The sequence below is a fragment of the Aquarana catesbeiana genome, linkage group LG04, assembly GCF_042186555.1.
Source record: "Aquarana catesbeiana isolate 2022-GZ linkage group LG04, ASM4218655v1, whole genome shotgun sequence".
In the NCBI taxonomy this organism is placed as follows: domain Eukaryota; kingdom Metazoa; phylum Chordata; class Amphibia; order Anura; family Ranidae; genus Aquarana; species Aquarana catesbeiana.
In genome coordinates, this window is record NC_133327.1 from 592,816,425 (window position 1) to 592,838,227 (window position 21,803).

At 43.9% G+C, this 21,803-nt stretch overlaps 1 protein-coding gene across 6 annotated transcripts in view; it reads left to right on the forward strand.

The window, feature by feature from the left end:
- Positions 1 to 21,803, forward strand: part of EHBP1 (EH domain binding protein 1) — a 733,557-nt gene that overhangs the window by 271,168 nt on the left and 440,586 nt on the right. For all 6 annotated transcript variants that reach the window (XR_012243991.1, XM_073628177.1, XM_073628181.1 and 3 more), the window contains one exon: positions 8,449 to 8,695. Coding sequence is in view for 5 of the 6 variants with exons in the window: in XM_073628177.1 (XP_073484278.1) it covers positions 8,449 to 8,695 (247 nt within the window). In the remaining variant the exon portion in view is untranslated. The remainder of the gene's footprint in view (positions 1 to 8,448; positions 8,696 to 21,803) is intronic.

The window sequence follows — 21,803 nt, forward strand, 5'->3', positions numbered from 1 at the left end:
CCCCTCCACCAGTGCTGATCACTGTCAGGCTTTAAAATCAAGGCTTCACTAAAGACACACTGCCTGGCCTGCCCATGTCTGCTCGGTGTTTACAGGCCCTAGTTTCACTGTACTCTATACTATGTGGCCCATACATGTATTGCGTCACTCCTATAGGGATAATGGCTGTACTTGGCACTTGCATTCAGGGCTTCCTTTTTTGTTACATATAGTGTTTATTGAAATTTTACAACAGATAACATAATTAGTACAGTCATCAGTATATTGTTCTACGGTATTTAAACTTTACACTGGGATCTAAATGATGTATACACGACTAAAAGAAAATATTTTATTTCTAATTTTATATAAAGAGAAAACAATAAAAAATAAAAACAGATATCAATATGCCCATTTGTGCACGTTTTTATCACTGTTGTGAACGGGTTCCGTTCTGCCATCCGAATAGGTGATAGGGATAAGGGTGAGAAGATCAGACAGTTAGGGGATTTTTCTTTTCCTAGGCTTGTCTAGGTGGCAAGTGCTTAAACTAGTCTGGTGAAGTGGTGTAATAGCGAAACGCAATTCTGTAGGAGGCTCTATTGAATAACGAGAGGGTTACAGAGTTCACCTGATTGATTCTGTGAAACCAGAGAAATCAGAGATCTCAGGTACATTGATAGAGTACCACAGTCTTGGGATGAGTGTTTTAGCTGTGTTTAACAAATGTATGAGCAAAGAGTACTATGTGGTGGGAAATATTTCAGTATGGTGACGTAGGAAGAAGGGAGTACTGTAGGGGATCTTGGGGCCAGAGATTTTTTTCCTATCAGGAGGTGGACTTGTGTCCAAAAAGGGTGTTTTTTTTAAGGCAAGACCACCATATGTGTAAGTGTACCTCTCTCCAAGAGACCTCTCCAGCATCTGAAGTTGGTCTCTTGTATATTTTCATTGATTGATCTTTGAGGAGGTTCACATTCAATCATGACAAGTCCTCCTCTGTAAGTGGCAAGTCTAGGTCTCTTGCCTATGCCTCAGCAGCCCTATATCCATTGGGCTTGGGGGTTTAAAAGAGGATAGAGTATATCCTTGTAATAGGATGGCATTGAGGAGAGTCTGAATGGCAGAGTTTTTCAAATTCTGTGAAGCGTCTGCTATGATGTGGACGTTACGACGGTTTGTTCAAAAAGTGCTTGATTTGGAGGTAGGTCCAAAATAGAAAAGGTGTTCTGTTCAAAAAAGATATGTTTCCCAGAAGTAAAGGCTTGTCCCACCAAGTATGCAGGAAAGATTAAAAGTCTCTTAGAGAAAAGCCTGGGTTGTGGCAGACCCAGGGTCAGTGGAGAAAATTTGGTATTCAGAGCATATTTAAATCGTAGTTCGCTATAGGGGTGAACTACGATTTAACGTTAAACATTAGTGTGGCCCTTAAGGGGTGAGCATCTAATTCAAAGGGTACTGTATTTCATAGAGGGGCATGTCTGAGGGAGACTGGTCCAGGCCTATCCAATCCTTCAGAGCTAAATGGGCAGACTAGTCTATTACCCGTTAGAAATGGCTGGCCCAATATTATTTCAGGATATCCGGGAGGCTGATGACTCTGAACGTTTTGGGAAGTGTGAGGGTTTCATCTCACCTGCAGGCATTTATTGCACCATAGAAAGAAGCAGGGCTTTTTGGTGGAGGGCAGTAAAAAAATGGGAGGGTATTGGGGGGGTGGTAAAAAATGGGAGGGTATTGTGGTGGGGATGGTTTCGAAGAGGTATAGTAACCTGGGGAGGATGTTCATTTTTAATATAGCTGCACGGCCGAACAGGAGAATTGCGTTCTATCCCAGGCCTTCAGGTCGAGGCTAAGAGAAGCGGAGATACAGGAAAAGTGACATGAAAAAGGTCCAGTAAAGTGGAGGGGAGGTGGATTCATAGATATTTAATGGATCTCCAAATACTGGATCTTTTACCAGGAGGGATTTAATCACCAAAGTTTTGTGATAGGGTCTTTGTGGCATAGGGCTAGGAATAGGGTAGTCAGAGTCTGGTCTGATAATCTCATTGCCTCATTAGTGGTTTATTTTATTTTGGGAAGGTCCCTTTGTGTGAGGTGAAAAGTACTCCAAGCGTGTGTATTTGTTGTGGGTTTCTGAAAAGTAGCTAAAGTCTTTCGCAGTTAAGGAAATGCCATGTGTCATGTAGTGCTAGTTGTTTGAGCTCCTGTTTGATCTTGCAAAGGACCCTGTAGGGAAGTGATGATTTGCCAATGGAAGAAATGAGAATTGGGTTGAGAGGGACCTCCTAGAATAGTCATCCTAGCCATTAAGCTTAAGTCTAACATTGTGAAAGAATGCAGAGTGTTTGGACTTGGGGCAGTATAAATTTACCAAGGTCACAGGGGTGCCATACAGTTTGCCCTTCAACAAAAGGTAACGTCCCCCTAGATCGGCAAGTTGTTAATCCAAGCAAAAGTTAGTGTGTTTTGAGAAGTGGATAGCGACACTCTTAGTTTTGGTGGTAGCTGAGGTGGCATGGTACACAACCAGGTAGTAATAGTTGGCCAATTTAGGGATCGTGAATGATTTGATGTGTGTCTCTTGAAGCAGTACTACATGTGCTCTATTCCTGTGTATGTCACGCAGAAGTTAAGATCTCTTTTTAGGGGGTATTGAGACCCCGTTAAGAATGGTCAGCAGGGGAAAAAAAAAATTAGTGGGGGGGGATAGGCCTAAGTCGTTGTGTATGAGTAGGGGGGCAGAGGGAAGAAGTGTGGGAGATATAGGGGGAAGGAAGAAGTCAGGAAAAAGCTGTTCCTATGAGTTGCGTCAGTCCTAACTGTGTTTTAGGGCATGGCAGCCCATTTTTATTAGATAAAATAGAATTTTTACATAGATATCAGTTGCCTACACAGGGGATCCCTTGTTTGCAGCACCGCTGCTTTTCTTACCAGTCCATCTGACTGTGTTGTCTAGTTTTACTGGTTCACTTGCCTCTCCCTGCTGCACGGTCCAATCCTTGCATCTGAATAAGATTTCTCCTGACACCCTGATAGGAGCCCACCTGACTCCTGGAATGAGACCTCCTGTCTCTTGACACCTCTGTCCCCTGAATGAGACCTCCTGTCTCTTGCCTCCTCTCTGGGATTCCTCTGAACCCTAGGTGAGATCTCCTGTCTCTTGGCTCCTGGCTGGGGGCTCCTCTGACCCCTAGTTAAGACTTTCTGTCTCCCAACTGGCAGCTGTCTCCAAACTGAAAGCTCTGAGCTATACTCAGGTTTGAGTATCTAACAACCCTGTACACCTGTGTACTTAGGCTGCAGTGACCTGGTAAAATCTGGACATAGGATTGAAGGTTCTGTTCCAGAACCACAGAATCTAGAAAAAAACAAAGCTTTCTCTGCTCAAACTGTAGACAAAAATCAATAAAAAACTCTGCGCTTACTCAACCCAATAGCAGCTCACACAACAAAAAAGGATATTTGTGAAGGTAACAAGTGCATATAAAGTGTAGCGCTAATTAAATCTGATAAATAGATGGTTGTAAAATTGCATAAACCAAAAAAGAGAAAAAATTCATGTATTTGTAACCATACACAACAGTTTGTATAGACAATCCTAACGGTCATCAGATATCGGTTGAATGTGAAGACAGTTCATAGTCCAATATTGTAAAATAAAGTGATTCTGTTCACCACGTGAGTAGCTGGTATAAAGAAACGTGAATGTGATGAGCCCTCCGTATGGAAGCAATGCAGGCTTACCAGAAGGGTTGGACTCATAGGGGCATACGCTCACTGAGTCAACAAGGCTTGTATTACCAACAGGCAATAAAGGAGGATCTTTAGACCAGGTGGCGATGAAACCCGAATCACATTTAGTTTAATTCTGCTATAAGAGACCAAAGCCTAGAGCACAGCTGCTGTAAATAGGTACAATAATACTGCATTGAGCGTGACCATGACTGTTGATTCTTTGACACTAAATGTGATGATGCCAACTGCAACTGTGTACACAGAAACTGCATTTGAGAATAATCACATTGGTATGTGTGCTGGTGTGAATTGACCAATGTAGCACTTTAGTAACACATAAAATTATACATTGTGATGCATAACACTGATTTGCTATCTCTGCTGAAAATGTAAAAGGAGGGCTTTCATTTTGTAAACACAAGTAATGTAAAAATATAATGAACAGAAAAACTGTTGGGTTTTTATTGCTGTCTGGGTCCCCAGTTGGGAGATTCACTCTCTCTAATTGATCTGATCACCAATGTTACTGGGAATGAAAGTAAGGGTAAATTCAAGATTTTTTTTTTTGCTGTCAGAATAGGAATAGGGGGTAAATCTTTCAATGGGAGTCCTTGTTTCAGTGATAACCTTTTAAGGGGCTCGTTCACACGTGTGTTGATCATAAAGAATGAAGCAACGCCCATCAACGAGCCTTAAAGTAGAACTAAAGGCAAAACTTTTTTTTTTTTTTTCATTGTGGATAGAGTAAGGGAGGGTGACCTAGCCGGGAGAGAGACTTTTGAAGGGGACTGTATGCTAGCCTCTTGCTGATTGATCGTGGGCCCTGGCATTTGGGGGAACGGTGCTCTTTGTGAGCTGTATGCCTGGGGACCCTTGAGGTGGTATTACTGTGGATTCGGGTCCTGGTTCCCCAGGACACACAGACTCTGAGGACCCTGGATTTGCCATATTGGAATAATGACTGATTCCCAGCACTGATAGCATCTTCTGGGTTCCACGGAGAAGAGATGGTGAACCTTTATCCCCAGACACCAGTTGCAGAGACAGGGGATTTGATAAACTTTTCTGCTGAGGAAGAACAACCTGGTGAGCCTCCAGCAGAAGAAGAGCTGTTATTAGGGCCAAACTTCACTGTGCTCTGCCCAGCACCAACAGAATTATCTGTGAAGTTACAAGGAACTTCCCCAGCTGAAGTGCTGGCAACCGGACAGAGGATCCAAGATCTCTGCCCTGCACCTGCGGCAGTTCCGGAGGCTCAGGGTGAGAAGGAGGTGGTCACTTCCCAGCAGCAGATCAGGATACAGGGGGAGAAGGGAGAGGAGGTGTTCATCGTCCCTCCCCAACAGTTGGCCAGGGTGGAGGAAGTAGTCTTTCCTCCCCAGCAAAGATCCGTGCACCTGGGAAACCGTACCACAGACATATTGTCCCAACATTAAGATGAGGGAATGGAAAAGGAAGCAGCCGGCTCACCTCCCCAATGGCAGCTACACAGTTTGGGAGTGGAGGAAGCCAGTCTCCTGCCCCAACGGTTAGCTGGAGCGGAGGATGCGGAGTCCCCAGCAGAAGTGCTGGCAACAGGGCAGAGTGCTACCAACCTCTGCCCAGCACCGGCAACAACTACAGAGTTCCTTGGAGGCTGGGCAGTCGGCCTCCCTCCCCAACAGTTAGCCGGAGCAGATGGCGTGGGGTTTCCAGCAGAAGGGCTGGCAACAGGGCCGAGTACTGCTGGCCTCTGCCCTCAACTAACAGAGGATGGATTTCCTGTGAAGGTGGATGGGACTTCAGTCTCCACCTGTATACCCCAGGGATGCTGGGCAGTCGGCCCAGATCCCCAACAGCATGACGGAGTGAGCCCAGACACCCTGTCTTCTCTCCAGCGGCAGAAAGGACTCCAGGGAGAAGGGCCAGTCCAGGCCTCTCCCCAGCAGCAGATATGTTCTCTGAGAGAGGCAGAGGTTGGCTGGGTGAGTAATGCTTTGTTTGAAACAATTTGTTTGGGGTACTGTGTGGGTACAGGCATTAGAGGACTAGAACTACTGACTAACTTCGGAGTTAACCCGTCTGGGGTCTCCTCCTGTGTTAGTCTCCTGCCGAAAGGGGAGAAATGTGACAGACCTAGCCGGGAGAGAGACTTTTGGAGGGGACTGTATGCTAGCCTCTTGCCGATCGATCGTGGGCCCTGGCATTTGGGGAACGGTGCTCTTTGTGAGCTGTATGCCTGGGGACCCTTGAGGTGGTATTACTGTGGATTTGGGTCCTGGTCCCCCAGGACACACAGACTCTGGGGACCCTGGATTTGCCATATTGGAATAGTGACTGATTCATACCGTTGGGACTCCTACTGTTAAATGCTAATGTCATCAATTCCAGCTACCTGTCTGTTGTCTGCTAAAATGTGTATTGTAAATAAGTCTCTAGTATGGGATCTAAGAGTCATTAGATTCCCATTGTTGTTTGTGTTTAACTCTGCTATTGTGATAATGTTGATTGGGGGTTCTAAGCTACAAGACGGCCAGTCTGGCCTAAAGGTCATGTCGGAGTCATCTAGGCTGTCTAAAGGGATTAGTTAATTAGCCCATGTTAATTAGGTTAATTAGGTTACAGGTGTATTGTTAGAGTAATATGAGCCGGAGGTATGCACCTCCACTGTTAGTGTATAAAAGAGCCTGTATTTTTGAATAAAGGAGATTCCTGGTTGAACTTACATACAGCCTGCCTGATGTTTGTTCTGAGCTATCACAAACTGGGTTAGAACGGTAATAGCTGTAGTTCTAATCCCGGAGCATCGGATGACCGAGCAATCAGATGTTGCGTTCTGCAGTCTGATTCTATAGCAGCAGAGGAGTGTTGGGAGAGTGGAACCGAGCGAGCAAGGGGCTCGTTACAGAGGGTTATAACCCTTGTCAGATTTTTTTTTTTTGCCATCTCTGTCCCATTGCAGAGATTTCCCTTCACTTCCTGTCCCATAGCCAATCAGGAAGTGAGAGGAAATACCTGCAAATTAAGGGAATCCCTTGGGGACCCCCAGGTCTCCTGAACTGGTTTCCCCATTGGACAATTTCCCCTCTTTCTTTTCTTTGGGACAGCCCAAAATTTGGGATTTACTTTTACCTTTACTTTCAATGATAATGGTAAATATAACAAATCGAGAGGGTGGATCTCCTTAACGGGGACACACACAGCAGTGAAAACTGACAGGTGTTCTAAGCCCTCTGCACTCTATCCAAAAACTAAAAAAAAGTTTTCCTTTAGTTATACTTAAGCATTTCACTTGTTTCCAGAGCATTGAAAAAACATTAAACAACTTGTCAAATGCCCATGAAAGTTTTGTTTTTCTAGAGGGAGGTGCTTAAAAGGGAAGTGATGTAGAGGAAATGATCTGCTTTGAGCCATGTTTAAGTTGTGGTGTGATAGCAGACATTTTTGTGATTTCTCTGTAAGATAGATACTTTGATTACTGTGACACTTGGCGTGGTCCAGCTCAAGATGATTATGGAAAGATTGTCATGGTCACTTGATGGCACCCAAAATTGCTGACATGGTCACTTGCTTGCGTCAACATTTGCTGACGAGGACGCTAATTGGCATGGACTCTTGCTTGCACCAACACTTTGCTGACACAAAAACATGGCCACTGGCAATAATGCTCAATGCTTCTGCTCCTGCCTGGCAGTGAAATTACCGCTGGTTGGCTTGATGCTTTTGCCTGCACACAGAAGCAAATGGTGTTTACCACATGGCTGCTCTGTGGAAACAGGAAGTGGCTGGAGCTGCCCTATCCTAGTTCTCTATTATTTCTCAGTGCTTTCTGGGATACAGGAACCTCCACTGCCTCTCCCCCAACACCCAGCAAACACTTAATAAATGCTTCACTAACGTGCTGTAAATGCTATAGGCGCAGCTATGGGGCATTATCATTGAAATTTATTGGTGGCATCTGATAAGCGGCAAAGCATCCTAAAAGCGGCATGCTGTTTTATTTTTAACGCAACACAATGCTACCGCACCCGTGTGGTTCCCATTGTAATATTCATGGCAGGCTTTAAAAACACTGCTTGTAAAGTGATTGTAAGGCTTTGTTTTTGTTTTGTTTTTTAAATAACAAACATGTCATACTTGCCTCCACTGTGCAGTTCGTTTTGCACAGGTTGGCCCCGATCCTCGACTTCTGGGGTCCCCCGGCGGTGCTGGTAGCTCCTCCCCACATCGTATAACCCCCTAGGAGAAGTGCTCTCCTGGGGGGTTACCTTGGGGGCAGGCTCCCGAGTCCAGCATTTGCGTCCATAGATGCAGAATGCTGGACTCTGCCCTGGCGTCCGCATCATTGGACATGATTGACAGCAGCGGGAGCCAATGGCTGCGCTGCTATCAATCTATCCAATCAAGAGCCGAGACAACAGGCAGAGGGGAGGAGAGTGTCTTTGGTGGGGGAATACAGGACTCAGGTGAGTAAAGCGGGGGGGGGGGGAGGGGCGGTCAGTGACAGAATTTTTTTCACCTTAATGCATAGGATGCATTAAAGTGAAAAAAACATGAGGGTTTATAACCCCCTTTAAACAAACAGGGTATTGATGCATGTGTGAACGAACACTAAGAGGGAATGACAGCGATTTTAAACCACCCATGCTCTACCCAAAATAAAAAAAAGTTAATTTTAATCTCAGAAGCTCAAGCCCTTGTTTTTTTCACTTTCATAGGAGTTATGTGTGTTTTTTTTTTTCTCCATAGAACCATCAGTTGAAAAACCCAGTTTGAAAGATGAAGCATCGTTTGATGACTACAACCCATTTAAAGACCCTGAACCCACAGTATATCCCAACCCATTTGATGAGCCAGACCCAGGGCCTGACCTGACGATTGAACTTCACAAACAATCCCCACCACAACCAGCAAAGAGGAAGAATGCCAGACCTGTGGATATGACCAAATACCTCTATGCTAACAAAGCCAGACAGGAAGAGGATGAGCTTGATGAGTGAGTGGAATCCATACACCTTTTCTGTGAACAGATTGGTTTAAGCTCTTGCTGTATAAGCACATTTTTTTCTTAAAACAACATGGCAAGTTCGGGTTGTGTTTCTGACAAAAGACCATTTGATATCTATGAATGAAATGAAGTAGTTAGATACTCTACACATTCTGCATAGTTTGTTTTACATGTTGGAAAACTGCCTAAAACTTCAAGGTGCCATCAAGAAACGCACCAGTTCCCAAACACAGATCCTTCTTTTCCATGCTACTAGAAGACCAGAGAAACCTAGAACATATTTATATCAGTATATCTTTTTTCAGAGAACACTCATATTACATTTTTCATCTATATTTAAGCCCCAAATCCAACTTTGAAATCGTGCGTCTTCCAGTGAAGTTGCACGAGTTCAACACCGCATGTTAACGTGACTTCAGGTGCGACTTGGCGGACATCTGTGCAAATTTATGCACAGATGTCTATGCAAGTCGCACATGAAATTGCAAAAAATAGTGCAGGAACCGTTTTTTTATATCGGTGTGACACTGCAAAGTCCAATTTGAACAGTTCCGTTGCCAACAATAGGCTTTGACTTGCCATGTAATTTGGACCTGTCAAATCGCATGACAAGTCGCACAGGTGTGAACGGGGGCTTAAGCATGAATGCATTTGACAACAATGAAGGCTGCAACATTTTGCCAGCAAAATAATACAGATGACAAGTCATATAATAAAATAGTAATTTAGCTTATTAGTGGGAAGTCCAGTTACTGAGGTCCAAAATGATTGGCTGGCCGGTTAAACAGTTGAACAATGAATGAGTATCGATCGGTCATACCTGTAGTAACTCGTGAAGGGGGAGGCCTTGGTCAATGGTGTTAACAATGGAAAAAAGACCAAAAATTTTGAAGAAAAAAAAAAAGTTGTCCAGTCTACAAACTATTTCATATGTATATATGAAAATGAATCAGTCCTGATTCAGTAATGACTGCCTAACTAATTTCTTGAGGCCGTACAATACCAAGACAGTATAAATACCCCCTAATGACCCTTTTTTTGGAAAGTTGACAGTCTAAGTTGCTTAGTAAGAGCCACGATGAGTTTTTTGAAGTTGTATTTTTTTCCACAATTCTTTGGAAATTGATGATAGTAAATACAATTTCTTTATCGTACATTATGGGACACAGAGCCTTAAGTAATAACTTAATGGGTATATAGGCACCTTCGGGTGATGGACACTGGTATACCCAATCCAGGAAGTTCACTCCCTATTTAACCCCTCCTCCTTCCAGGAGCACATCAGTTTTTTCGCAGTGTCTAAGGTGTTGGTTACGAGTGAAGATGTACTCTGAGGAGCTCCAGGAGGGATCCATGCTGGATTTAAATAGCCTCCATAGACCAGATCCATCCAAAGTGCCACTGAGGCCAAAGTGGATGGTACCTGGGCCTCGTATCCGAAGCACGAGGTTTTGCCTGTAACGCCTCTTTGTAGTGCTAGACCACGGGACCCAAAGATTTGGTCATGCTACATTACCTAAAGCTTTTCTGGTGGGGTGCTTTTTAAAGGTCCAAGGGAGTGGAACCCCGATATAAAGGGACCCGGTCCTTGAAGGTTTGCTAAACGCAGCCCGCCGTGATGGGTGAAGCAAATGCTGCAGCGGGGATAAGGTAAGGGAAGAAACTTGAGAACTAAAAAGTCCACCTATGCTTTCTTCTGTAAGGGATGCTGTCATGCCTTAATTCTCTTCTAGAGGGAGTATATGCACATACCTTTAATCTGTTGTCTTCACTGTAAAGCTCAGTATCAGTCTGTGTGTGGCCGCAGCGGCTTGCGCAGGGGGATTTCTCTCAGGTAAAAAATCTGCCAAAATGCATTTTTTCTCCCCCCTGAAGGGACAGAGGGTTAGGGAAACGCCAGCGGTGTACCCCCCTTGTAATACCCCCCTCCCCCCCGCCGCTGGGGGTGCGGAGGTCCCGGATTTTGCTCCATCTGTTGTGTCCTTATGCTGGCTGGTGATAGGGGCTCTGCCTCCTCCCCCCCCCCCTCGTGTTGGGTCTGTAGACCCGAAAGCCACCCGCGCACGAGTGCAGGAACGTTTTCAAAACAAGGGTCGGGTTTACGGAGGGGGTGGGGCCTATGCGCAGCACCGTGCAACGTCCACGAGGACGCACCCGAAGCAAGCAGGATAATAAGAATACAGCTAGAGCAGTCTCTCCTCGGCTAACGAGGAGGAACAAGCAGGTTGCACACGGGAGCTGTGGGGCACAGAATGGTGGCAAGTGGCATTCCTGATACAGGAAGACGTTTTTTCCCAGCACTAGGCTGATCTTAATAGCGGCATCATTCTGTCATGACTATTTTGAGCAAGTAGTGCAATTTAATAGTACCTCTGCTTTTGGGCTTAGGACTATACGTTCCAAAAAAAAAGACACCACAAAAAACTAAAGGTTTTTACCCCAGGCGTTAGGAATTCCAGTCGCACACTGTCATCCTCGCCTGAAATACCAAGGGTGAGCCATTGGAACAAATTGATTGGGGCAGCTGCTTCTCACATCTCAGCCCCTGTATACGTGACTGAAGATGTCTTTTCCTCCACCCTGCAAGGCCTGGAAGGAAGATTAGCGGCTTTAATCGCATCCTCCATTCAAATGGGTAGGAAGCGTGCTAGATCCCCCTCCCCCACTTTAGACTCTTTGCAAGGGGAACAGTAGGCACAGGATGAGGTGCTGCCCTAAGACGATCAGGAGAAAAAACAAACCGATGATTTCTCTGGGGAGGAAACAATGGTAGATGAACCTTTTTCAGCCTCGCAATCTGAGAAATTGCTGATACAATCTCTTACGGAGATAGTTCGTTCTACTTTCATGCTACCCCTAATGGAGTCTGCTGAAAGCTTGGTTTCTTCCTTGGGTTCCTTAAAACCTTCACAGCCTTTGCATGCGTTCCTGTCCATGCATTACTAGAACAGCTTATTTACGCTGAATGGGATCACTCGGAGAAGCATTTTCTTCCTCCAAAGAGTTTTTTCAGTTCTCCATCCCATGGAGGAGAAATTCACCAAAAAATGGAATGCACCAGCAGTTGACGCTGCGATTTCCAGTGTGAATAAAAGTCTAACTTGTCCAGTAGACGATGCACAAATGCTTAAGGATCCAACAGGTAAAAGGTTGGAATTCCTGTTAAAATCTGCTTTTTCCTTGACAGGTGCCCTTACTCAGCCTGCAGTCGCTGCAATAGGCGTCTGTGAAATCCCTAAAGGACCAATTTAGACAGGCCCTTAAAGAGGTTCCTGCACAACACGCCCAGGAATTGGCCGTACCAGCAAAAGCATTATGCTTTGCCATAGGTGCCATTAAAGATTCTATTGACCAGGCGTCCCGCCTTACGCTTTTGCTTGTACATATGCATAGAATACTGTGGCTAAAAAAACTGGTCAGTCGAAGCACCATGTAAAAAGCTCCTGACGGGGTTCCCTTTTCATGGGGATCGGCTATATGGGGATGATTTGGACAAATACATCCAAACAATTTCTAGTAGGAAAAGTACTCTTTTGCCAGTCAAAAGATAGTATAAACTTCCTCTGTTTAAATGGGCTCTTTCTCTTGCGCCAGGTCCTTCCACCTCTAGGCAGTGGCGACGGCCTCCGCCGTCAGACTCTAGAGGAAGGTCAGGCCCAGACTCAAAACAAGTCCTGGGGCCGGAAACCTGCAAGCAGAATCCTAAAGCCTCATTATGAAAAGGCACCCCCCCTCCCCAGGGTGGGGTGAAGACTTCTGCAGTTTTCAGAAGTCTGGCAAGAGGAAATTCAGGACAAATGGGCCATTTCCACGGTAACTATGGAGTACAAGCTGGAATTTTGAGACTTTCCACCGTATCGTTTCCTGAGTTCAAACGTTCCCAAAGATCCATAGAAAAGACAATCTCTATTTCGGGCACTAGACCGATTAATATCTCAGGGGGTGATCATACATATCCCCACAAAAGAGCAAGGTTTGGTGTTTTATTCAAACCTTTTTATGGTACCAAAACCAAATGGAGATGTCAGACCCATTCTAGATTTAAAAAATCGAAATCAGTTCCTGAAGATCCGCTTCTTTCGCATGGAGACAATCAGGTCAGTAGTTTCTATCCTATTAGGAGGAGAACTTCTGCCGTCTATCGACATCAGGGATGCATATCTGCATGTTCCTATATTCCCCGCTCACCAAAGGTTTCTGCAGCTACAACACCCCGGGTGTTTACAAAAGTCCTGGCCCCACCACTAGCCAGGTTAAGGGCACAGGGCATAACAGTCTTGGCGTACTTAGACGATCTATTGCTAATAGACCAGTCGGTGGCTCGTTTGGAGCAAAGCATACGCATTACAACCAGTTACTTGCAAAGTTTGGTTTGGATTCTCCACCTAGAGAAATCTTCCTTAATACCGCTAAAAAGGCTGGAGTATTTGGGTCTGATCATAGACACAGACCAGAGAAAGGTGCTCTTGGCAAAGATCAACTCCATAAGAGAGCTGGTGCGGATGGTCAGGTCCAAAGGCGATCCCTCCATTTGCCTTTGCATGAGGTTGCTAGGAAAAATGGTGGCTTCATTCGAAGCGGTTCCCTATGCCCAGTTCCATTCAAGACTGTTGCAAAACAATATCCTGTCTACTTGGAACAAAACAATTCAAGCTTTAGATTTGCCAATGCGGCTGTCCCCAAGCGTGTCTCAAAGCCTCAGTTGGTGGTTACTAACCCAGAATCCGCTGAAAGGAAAATCCTTCAGACCAGTTATCTGGAAAGTAGTAACTACAGATGCCAGCCTTTCAGGCTTGGGGAGCAGTTCTAGAGAAGACAACTGTCCAGGGACAGTGGTCAAGAGCCGAAAGAACCTTGCCCATCAATATCCTAGAGATTTGGGCAGTGCGTCTGGCTCTGAAGGCCTGGACTTACAGGTTACGGGATTGTCCTGTCAGGATCCAATTCGGCAATGCCACAGCTATGGCCTTTATCAATCACCAAGGGGGCACCAAGAGTCTCTCAGCGCAGAGAGAGGTGAACCATATTCAAACTTGGGCAGAAAGGAGTGTTCCATGCCTATCGGCAGTCTTCATTCCGGGAGTAGAGAATTGGCAGGCGGACTACTTGAGTCGCCAGCAGTTATTCCCAGGGGAATGGTCTCTTCGCCCCGACATTTTTCAGGTTGTTTGTCAAAGATGGGGGACTCCGGATGTAGATCTTCTAGGGTCCAGATTCAACATGAAGTTAGTCAACTTCGTGTCCAGGACAAGGGCTCCACTCGCATGCGGAACAGATGCGTTGGTAACCCCGTGGGATCAGTTCTCACTGATCTATGCATTTCCCCCTATTCAATTGCTGCCTCAACTTCTTTGCAGGATCAAGCTGGAAAGAAAGCCGGTAATTCTGGTAGCACCAGCATGGCCCAGAAGGTCATGGTATGCAGAAATCGAAAAGATGGCGGGGAAGGGACAATGGTTCCTCCCACTACGGCCAGACCTACTCACAGGGGCCAATATTCCATCCTACCTTACGGTCTCTAAATTTAACGGCTTGGCTATTGAAACCCACATTCTGAAGAAATGTGGGCTTTCCAGGTCAGTTATCTCTACCCTGATTAACGCAAGGAAGCCAGCTTCCAGAACTATATATTATAGGGTCTGGAGGGCTTATGTTTCCTGGTGTGAATCAAAGGGTTGGCACCCTCAGAGATATATCATAAGCAGAATTCTTGCCTTTATACAATTCGGGGTAGAGGTGAAGTTGGCCTTGAGTACTATTAAAGGCCAAGTCTCAGCTTTATCGGTCTTATTTCAAAGACCGCTTGCTACACATTCTTTAGTCCGGGGTTTAATGCAAGGGGTGATGCGGCTTAATCCGCCAGTCAAACCTCCTTTGAACCCTTGGGACTTGAACTTAGTTTTGTCAGTGTTACAAAAACAGCCATTTGAACCAATACATCATATTCCCTTAGTCCTTCTGACAAGGAAGCTGGTGTTCTTGGTTGCTATATCCTCAGCAAGGAGGGTTTCGGAATTGGCTGCTCTTTCATGTAAAGAGCCATACTTGATTATTCATGAGGACAGAGTGGTGTTACGCCCTCCTCCAGACTTTTTGACAAAAGTGGTCTCAGGTTTTCACTTGAACCAAGATATTGTCCTGCCATCGTTTTTTCCAAAGCCATGTCCCAGGGAAGAGAAGACACTACATTGTCTTGATGTGGTGAGAGCAGTGAAAATCTATTTAAAGACAACTGCTCAGATTAGAAAGACTGTTGTCTTATTTATTCTGCCAGAGGGTCCTAAGAAAGGACAGGCAGCGTCGAAATGCACTGTCGCTAAGTGGATTCAGCAAGTTATAATTCAGACTTATAATTTAAGGAATAAGATTCCCCCTTTTCAAGTCAAAGCGCACTCTACCAGGGTGGTTAGTGCTTCTTGGGCAGTGCGTTACCAGGCCTCCATGGCTCAGATAGGTAAGGCCGCAACTTGGTCTTCAGTGCATACATTCACAAAATTTTATCAGGTGGATGTAAAGAGGTATGAGGATATCGCCTTCGGGCGCAGTGTGCTGCAGTTAGCAGTATAGGTCCTCATGTCTGGGGGTACCCTGCGGGTTGTGTCTCCCTCCCCTCAAGTAGCATTGCTATGGGACGTCCCATTAAGTTATTACTTAAGGCTCTGTGTCCCATGATGTACGATAAAGAAAATAGGATTTTTATAACAGCTTACCTGTAAAATCCTTTTCTTGGAGTACATCATGGGACAGAGGTCCCTCCCCTCTTTTTGGGGTTTAAGTATATTGCTTTGCTACAAAAACTAATTTGCTCCTGGAAGGAGGAGGAGTTATATAGGGAGTGAACTTCCTGGATTGGGTATACCAGTGTGCATCACCTGAAGGTGCCTACATATCTATTAAGTTATTACTTAAGGCTCGGTGTCCCATGATGTACTCCAAGAAAAGGATTTTACAGGTAAGCTGTTATAAAAATCCTATTTTTTTTGCCATAAAATTTTTATTTTAACAATTTTTCGCATAAAGTTGTGAATGTATAAGACATTTCTAACACACAGCACATAGAATTACACCTCAAAGTATGGTGATGCCACATGTGAGAATTTTTCACAGCCTTGCCACTTAGAAGGGCCCAACATCCAAGGAACACCTTCAGGTGTTCTAGGGGCATAAATTATGCATCTACTTTCCTGAGTTTCTACCAAATTTTTGGAGGCCCTGGAGCACCAGGACAATGGAAACACCTACAAAAATTTCACATTTTGAAAAGCAAACACGCCAAGGTATTGTCTAAGAGGCATAGGCTTGAAAATGTATTTTTTTGCCACAAGTTTTTAGAAAATATGGAAAGAAGATGTAAATCTATTTTTTTACACAAACTTGTTAATTTGTGAGATATTTCCAACAAACCGCTTAGGCATACTTAGAATTGCCTTTTCAATGTTTGGTCTGATTATGTACCCAGTATTGCAACCTGTGCATCGCAAAAATGAACCAACACTGTATAGAAAACAATGTACTGTAATGGTTGCTTCAGTATGAGTGGTCAGTAAATATAGCATAGTGTAGCATCACTTACTGCACTCCCTGTTCCTAAAAGCCAAGCAGGCCTGACCTACTGGTACATGGCTGCCCCATATCACAATGTTTGCTGGCCAGGAAGCAGAGGAGGCTGAACAAAGGGTTATCTAAAGAGTACCTGTGGTTTGGGTAGTGCAGTTGTCTGCAGAGGATGGGTTGGACTGGTGTCTCATAGGAACGTAGCCAGTGGGACGTGCTTGTGGGTCAGTGCTGTTGCCAAGCAGAAACGTGGTCATCAAACTGGCAAATGAGTGGCCCAGGCAGGAACACAGCCCATAAACAGGCCAATGTCAGTACAGGCAGTAGGCAGAGACATATTCAGTAAATAACCAAAGGATTCAAGGCAGCAGGCAGGACAATGGTCTATAAACAGGCCTGGATTAGTACAGGCAGCAGGCAGAAATATTAGGCTTAGGGCTTTTGGTCAGGTAAGACTTGGACACAGGAGTACAGGCTTCCTCCCACCCAAAGCTCTTTGAAATCTTTGGACTCCAGACCCTCATTTGAGAATCCTGTAGAAATTCAGGGAAAACTAAAAGCTTAGTTTTCTCTGCTCTGAAACAATACTCTGCAACCCCTCACTCTGCTTGTGTGAGATCCCTGTATTGTCTTCATTCCCACTACTACAGAACAGATCAATCAAGGCAGCGGGCAAAACCTATGGTTGATTAACAGGTCAAAGCAAGTTTGGGCAGAAGGCAAAAATGTGGTCAAATAAACAGACAAGCGCTAGTTCAGATGGCAATAAGAAGCAAAGTCAGTATGCAGGCAAATGGTAATTCCAGGCATCAGGCAGAAATGTGGTTGGGAAAACAGGCAAATGAATGGTATGGGTGACATCGGATACTACAGGGACATGGCAGGTAGTCACACATGAGAAATATCTTTACCATACTTTCACTAATATCATAGTGAGGAATTGTATGGATGGAAGCAGTCTCCTATACAGAGGCAAGTTTGTGAGGGATATTGGGGACAATAGTATTGGGTGTTATGCCCTAATCTATTACTGGCGCATACACTGCATATTTTTTGGGGCTGGGGTTTGGCCCGCTTTTATAGAAGGGATAATAGCCTGCTCACTGCATCAGAACAAAGGTGTTCAGGTGCATGGCTTTCATGATGGCTAGGGACTGTTACAATCTCCTCATGATGCAGTAGGTAGGACTCAGGTCTTTCTGTTGACTTATAGATGACATAGATGTTGTACAGGGCCAACTGGAACAGGTCTATGGACACTTTTTTTGTACCAGTGGATGAATTTTCTGGTGGCTGTGTAGGGCTGTAACATTTGGTCATTATAATCTGCACCTCCCATTAGGGATTGTAGTCATGTGGGCAATCAGTTTTTTTTTTTTTTTGAACTGGATTGTGCCTTCCTTGAATTTCCACAGAGATGTCTTTGTGGATGGAGGAAAGGATAATGCACATCCAGCTTGTTCCTTCATTTAAGGGCCAAAATGTCTTAATTTCTGCAAATTAGCTGACTCACCCCTTTTCAGGCTTTTTGGGAAGCCTTTCTGATTTGATCTGCGTTCAAACTGTGCAACAGTCCACAGTTTGCTGCAGATAAGGTTGGAAGTCTAGTGTAAAAATTGTCCACATAGAGGTGGTATCCCCGATGGAATTAGTGGTGATACAAGGTCCCACACAATTTTCCACTGCTCCCCATGTAGGTTGGGCATCCAGGGGGCTACAGCTTGTCTGTCTTTTCCTTCATAAGCCCTAAAGTCGTACATGTACCCTGTGGCCCTCTCACAAAGTTTGTAAAACTTCACCTCATATCTGACACATTTACTTGGGATACATTGTTTGATGCCCGACCTGTCTGTAAAATGGATGAGGCACACAGATATTTTTGTTGGAAGTATACATTTCGGAAAGACATTTTCTTTTAAAAAAATTGACGAGTGACCTAATTTTGTACAGCTTGTCATATGCAGGATGATTTTTGGTAGGGCACAGAGAATTGTCATTGAAGTGTAGAAAACTCATGATCATTGCATACTGTCCTGGGTGTAATGGAGGAATAGAGCAAATTGGATTGCGCTAACATAAGATAGTGTCAAACAAGTTTTGTTTCTTTCTAAGAATAGAAGTAATGTAAGATTTTACCTTTTAGAAAGAGGAATTAGTTAGAAGAATTTTTATATAATTTCTATATAATTTTATATGATTTTAAAGTTGGACCATAGATGCACTTTAATTTAAAAAAAGTACCTATTTCTCTTATCCGCCTCCAAACGGAGTTAAGGGGCAAAATGAGAGGTCCCTAAGCTCCCACAGGATGTTTTAAGGAGGCAGAAAAACACAGTTTGAAACTATTTACTGAAAAATAGATTACAGGGGGGCCATTGCGTAGAGGAGGTGTACGGGTTATTTTTGTAGAATAAAAATATTGTCTAGTGTCACTTTAATGCATTCACAGCATTAAAGGATAAGTTCACCTTTGGGAACATGTTACGTGTTCCACCCAATTTTAGGGTGGAACATGTAACATATTCCCATTGCTGCAGGAGTAGAGGGAGAAGTTCCCTGTACTAGCTGACACCTTTTGAAAGCAGCGCGCGGTTCTCTGCCCACATGTCCGTGTGTCATTCATACACAGAGCTTTGTGTATGAATGAACTACAAGTCCCAACAGCTGCTAAGTAGCACTGTGTAGTTCAATGAGTCTTCCAGTCAGGGAGTATCGGCTTACCCGTACAGGATGTACGGGTAAGCAGATACACTGACAGTGTGCAGGAGATCTGCATGGCATCAGTGATCTACTGATCACTGGTGCAATGCTTTACAGGCTCCTAATACAAAAAATAATAAATTCACTTTTTACTTGCAAAAAGATGTGCATTTATAATTTTTCGTACAAAGGTGAACTTATCCTTTAAAATAAAAAATTGCCACAGTTCATGTGCTACCTCCCTTGTCCCCAAATGCTTACCTGCTGCTCTTGTCACCACCACCTTCTCTGTGAATGGTCAGCACCATTCCATCCACTAAATTCCGCTGTTGGCTGACATCACTCATCTGGTCCCATGCTCAAGAAAGATCTACTCAGATGCATGGAGCAGCACCTGGCTCAGCTTCTCAGCGACTTGCTGAGAGCCTGAGCCAGCCACTCCTGCCCCCTCCACAGCCTAGTTCTCCAGTGAGCACTGGAGGGGCAGAGCACATAGCGAAACCTCCCTTTTAAATATTACATTTTCTTAGAAAACATTTTTTTTCCTAGACAGGCTTAGTTTTGATACATTTTTACTAAGTTAACATAGTTGATTCTGTCAGTCAGCTATAATAAGAAATGTTATTGCTTTTGAAAATGTTATGTGGTGACTGATGTATTTTAATTAGCGAGAATATAACAAGCATTGCATAATATAAAAGCAGGGTGTGTCGGTTACACAATAAGTCTGTGCATTGAACATACAGCTTAGAAAATTGCAGTGTTGTACAGTGTGATTTTCTGTCTTGGGTTGGATTGATTTCGCAGTAATTATTATGGTGTAAAAATCTGTAGGTTTCATTTTTTGGTAGAAACGATTGTAGTATCTATGTACTCATTAGTATTCACTAAAGCAAACCTTGCTCAGAGATAAGAGTCTATTGCCCATTCAGCTCTGTAAGGTCAGTGAAGTGTATAAAAACATAATAGGCTCACATCACAAAGCGTTAACACAAGAATAAGGATCCTTATTATAGCCATGTGACTGTAATTTTCAAATCTCATGAGACTCGGCTAAAAATAACTGTCAATTGTTTCAGAGTAAGGATCCTTATCCTGGTGTTTTAACTCTGTGGATTGGGCCTTGTGAATGAATGTTAAGGCATTAAGAAAATCGCTCTGCTCCCTCCGTGTGTGTTTCTCAGGGGTTACCATATTTCACCAAGTGCAAGCTTGTTCCAGGTCAGTAGCTAACTAAGTACTGAAAGTCTAAGCACAGTCTAAATTAAAGTAATATTAAAAGCAATTTTTTTTTTTTTAGATAACAAACATGTCATGTTTACCTGCTCTGTGCAGTAGTTTTGCACAGAGCAGCCCAGATCCTCCTCTTCTCGGGTCCCCTGTCGGTGCTCCTGTCCCTTCCCTCCTACTGAGTGCCCCCAAAACAAGCAGCTTGCAATGGGGGCATCCAAAAAGGCTCACAGCCAAGCAGCTGCTCTGTTGTCCTCCGTTCACTCACAGAGCTGTGGCTCGGCCCTGCCTTCCTCTCTTTTCTCATTGGCTCACTAGCTGTAATTGACAATGGCTCCCGGTGCTGTCTCAGCCTATGAGGAGGGAAAGTCCGTGAAGAGTCGAGGCTCTTTTGCACATCGCTGGAGGTAGATCAAGCTCAGGTAAGTATAAAAGGAGGGGGGAAGGGGGGCAATAGTGCCATAGTACTTATAAATTGCCCCTTATGTGGAAAGTAGTAAATATGAAAGTAGATGCAGATATACTGTGGAGTTCATCCTTTCAGCAGGTTTTTATCTTGCTGTTTAGTGAATACTGTAGAGATCTAATTATGCAAAATATAACTGATCTTAATGATTATGTGAGGTTTTTTTTCTCCGAGTAAGATGTTCATCATTGTTCAGACTCTGGGGCTAACTCAATTTGTGACACCTCAGATCTGGCTGCAGCCCTGCTGAAATCTAATACTCTTCACATACTCCTGATTGCATTATGGTTAGTGGGAAAGCACAGGTTGCACAGGGGTGAAAAAAATAATACATCTGATGGATTACAACCTCTCAGTCAGGGAAATTTCTGTTCTCCATTTCCAAATTGCTCCATTTGATTTTTGCCCTGAGTTTTTTTTCCCATTAGCCATATTAGCCTTTGTGCACTCTCTTCTTCAAAGTAATGCAAATAGGCTTTTTAATTTACTGGCTGGAAAGCAGGTCGAACCTTTAATGTCATGCTATTAGATTTGTTCGAGCCTTCAATATTAGGATGCACTTTTCGTATTGTAGAAAACATTAATATAATTGTGCCACACATTTGTGTTCATTTACAAGTGATTATATCATGAATTGCTTTATGTTTTTAACAATCTTTAGCAAGTGTTTAAGGGTGAGCTGGTATTTTTTTTTCTTTCCTATAGTAATATTGAAGATATTTTCAGAAATCCCTTGTAAATAATCAGTATCTATCTATCGCTCTATCTATCTCCGTCTCTTTGTAAATACTCTCAAAGGGCAGCTATTGTCTTGTTTATTCAGATTTTTTTAATTTCAAGATAGGTATGTTATAATAGGATTATAATATGAATAATCTTTTAACCTTGTAACTAACTAATAGCACTAACATGTCTGACTGGTTATAGGAAAAAATAACTGCTGAAATTCTACCTGCTAAAGCCAGCCATACATCGAATGCACCGAATTTCGATCCATGTATGGGCATTGTATACAACTAGGCTGGTGGGTTTTTCCAGAACAATTGGTGCCATTGGCTATAGCCAGCAACATTAATCACTGTTTTGCCAGCAGGGGATAGACTCCCCTCTGGAAGAACACAATAGTGCTGCGCGAGGGGTTCCCCC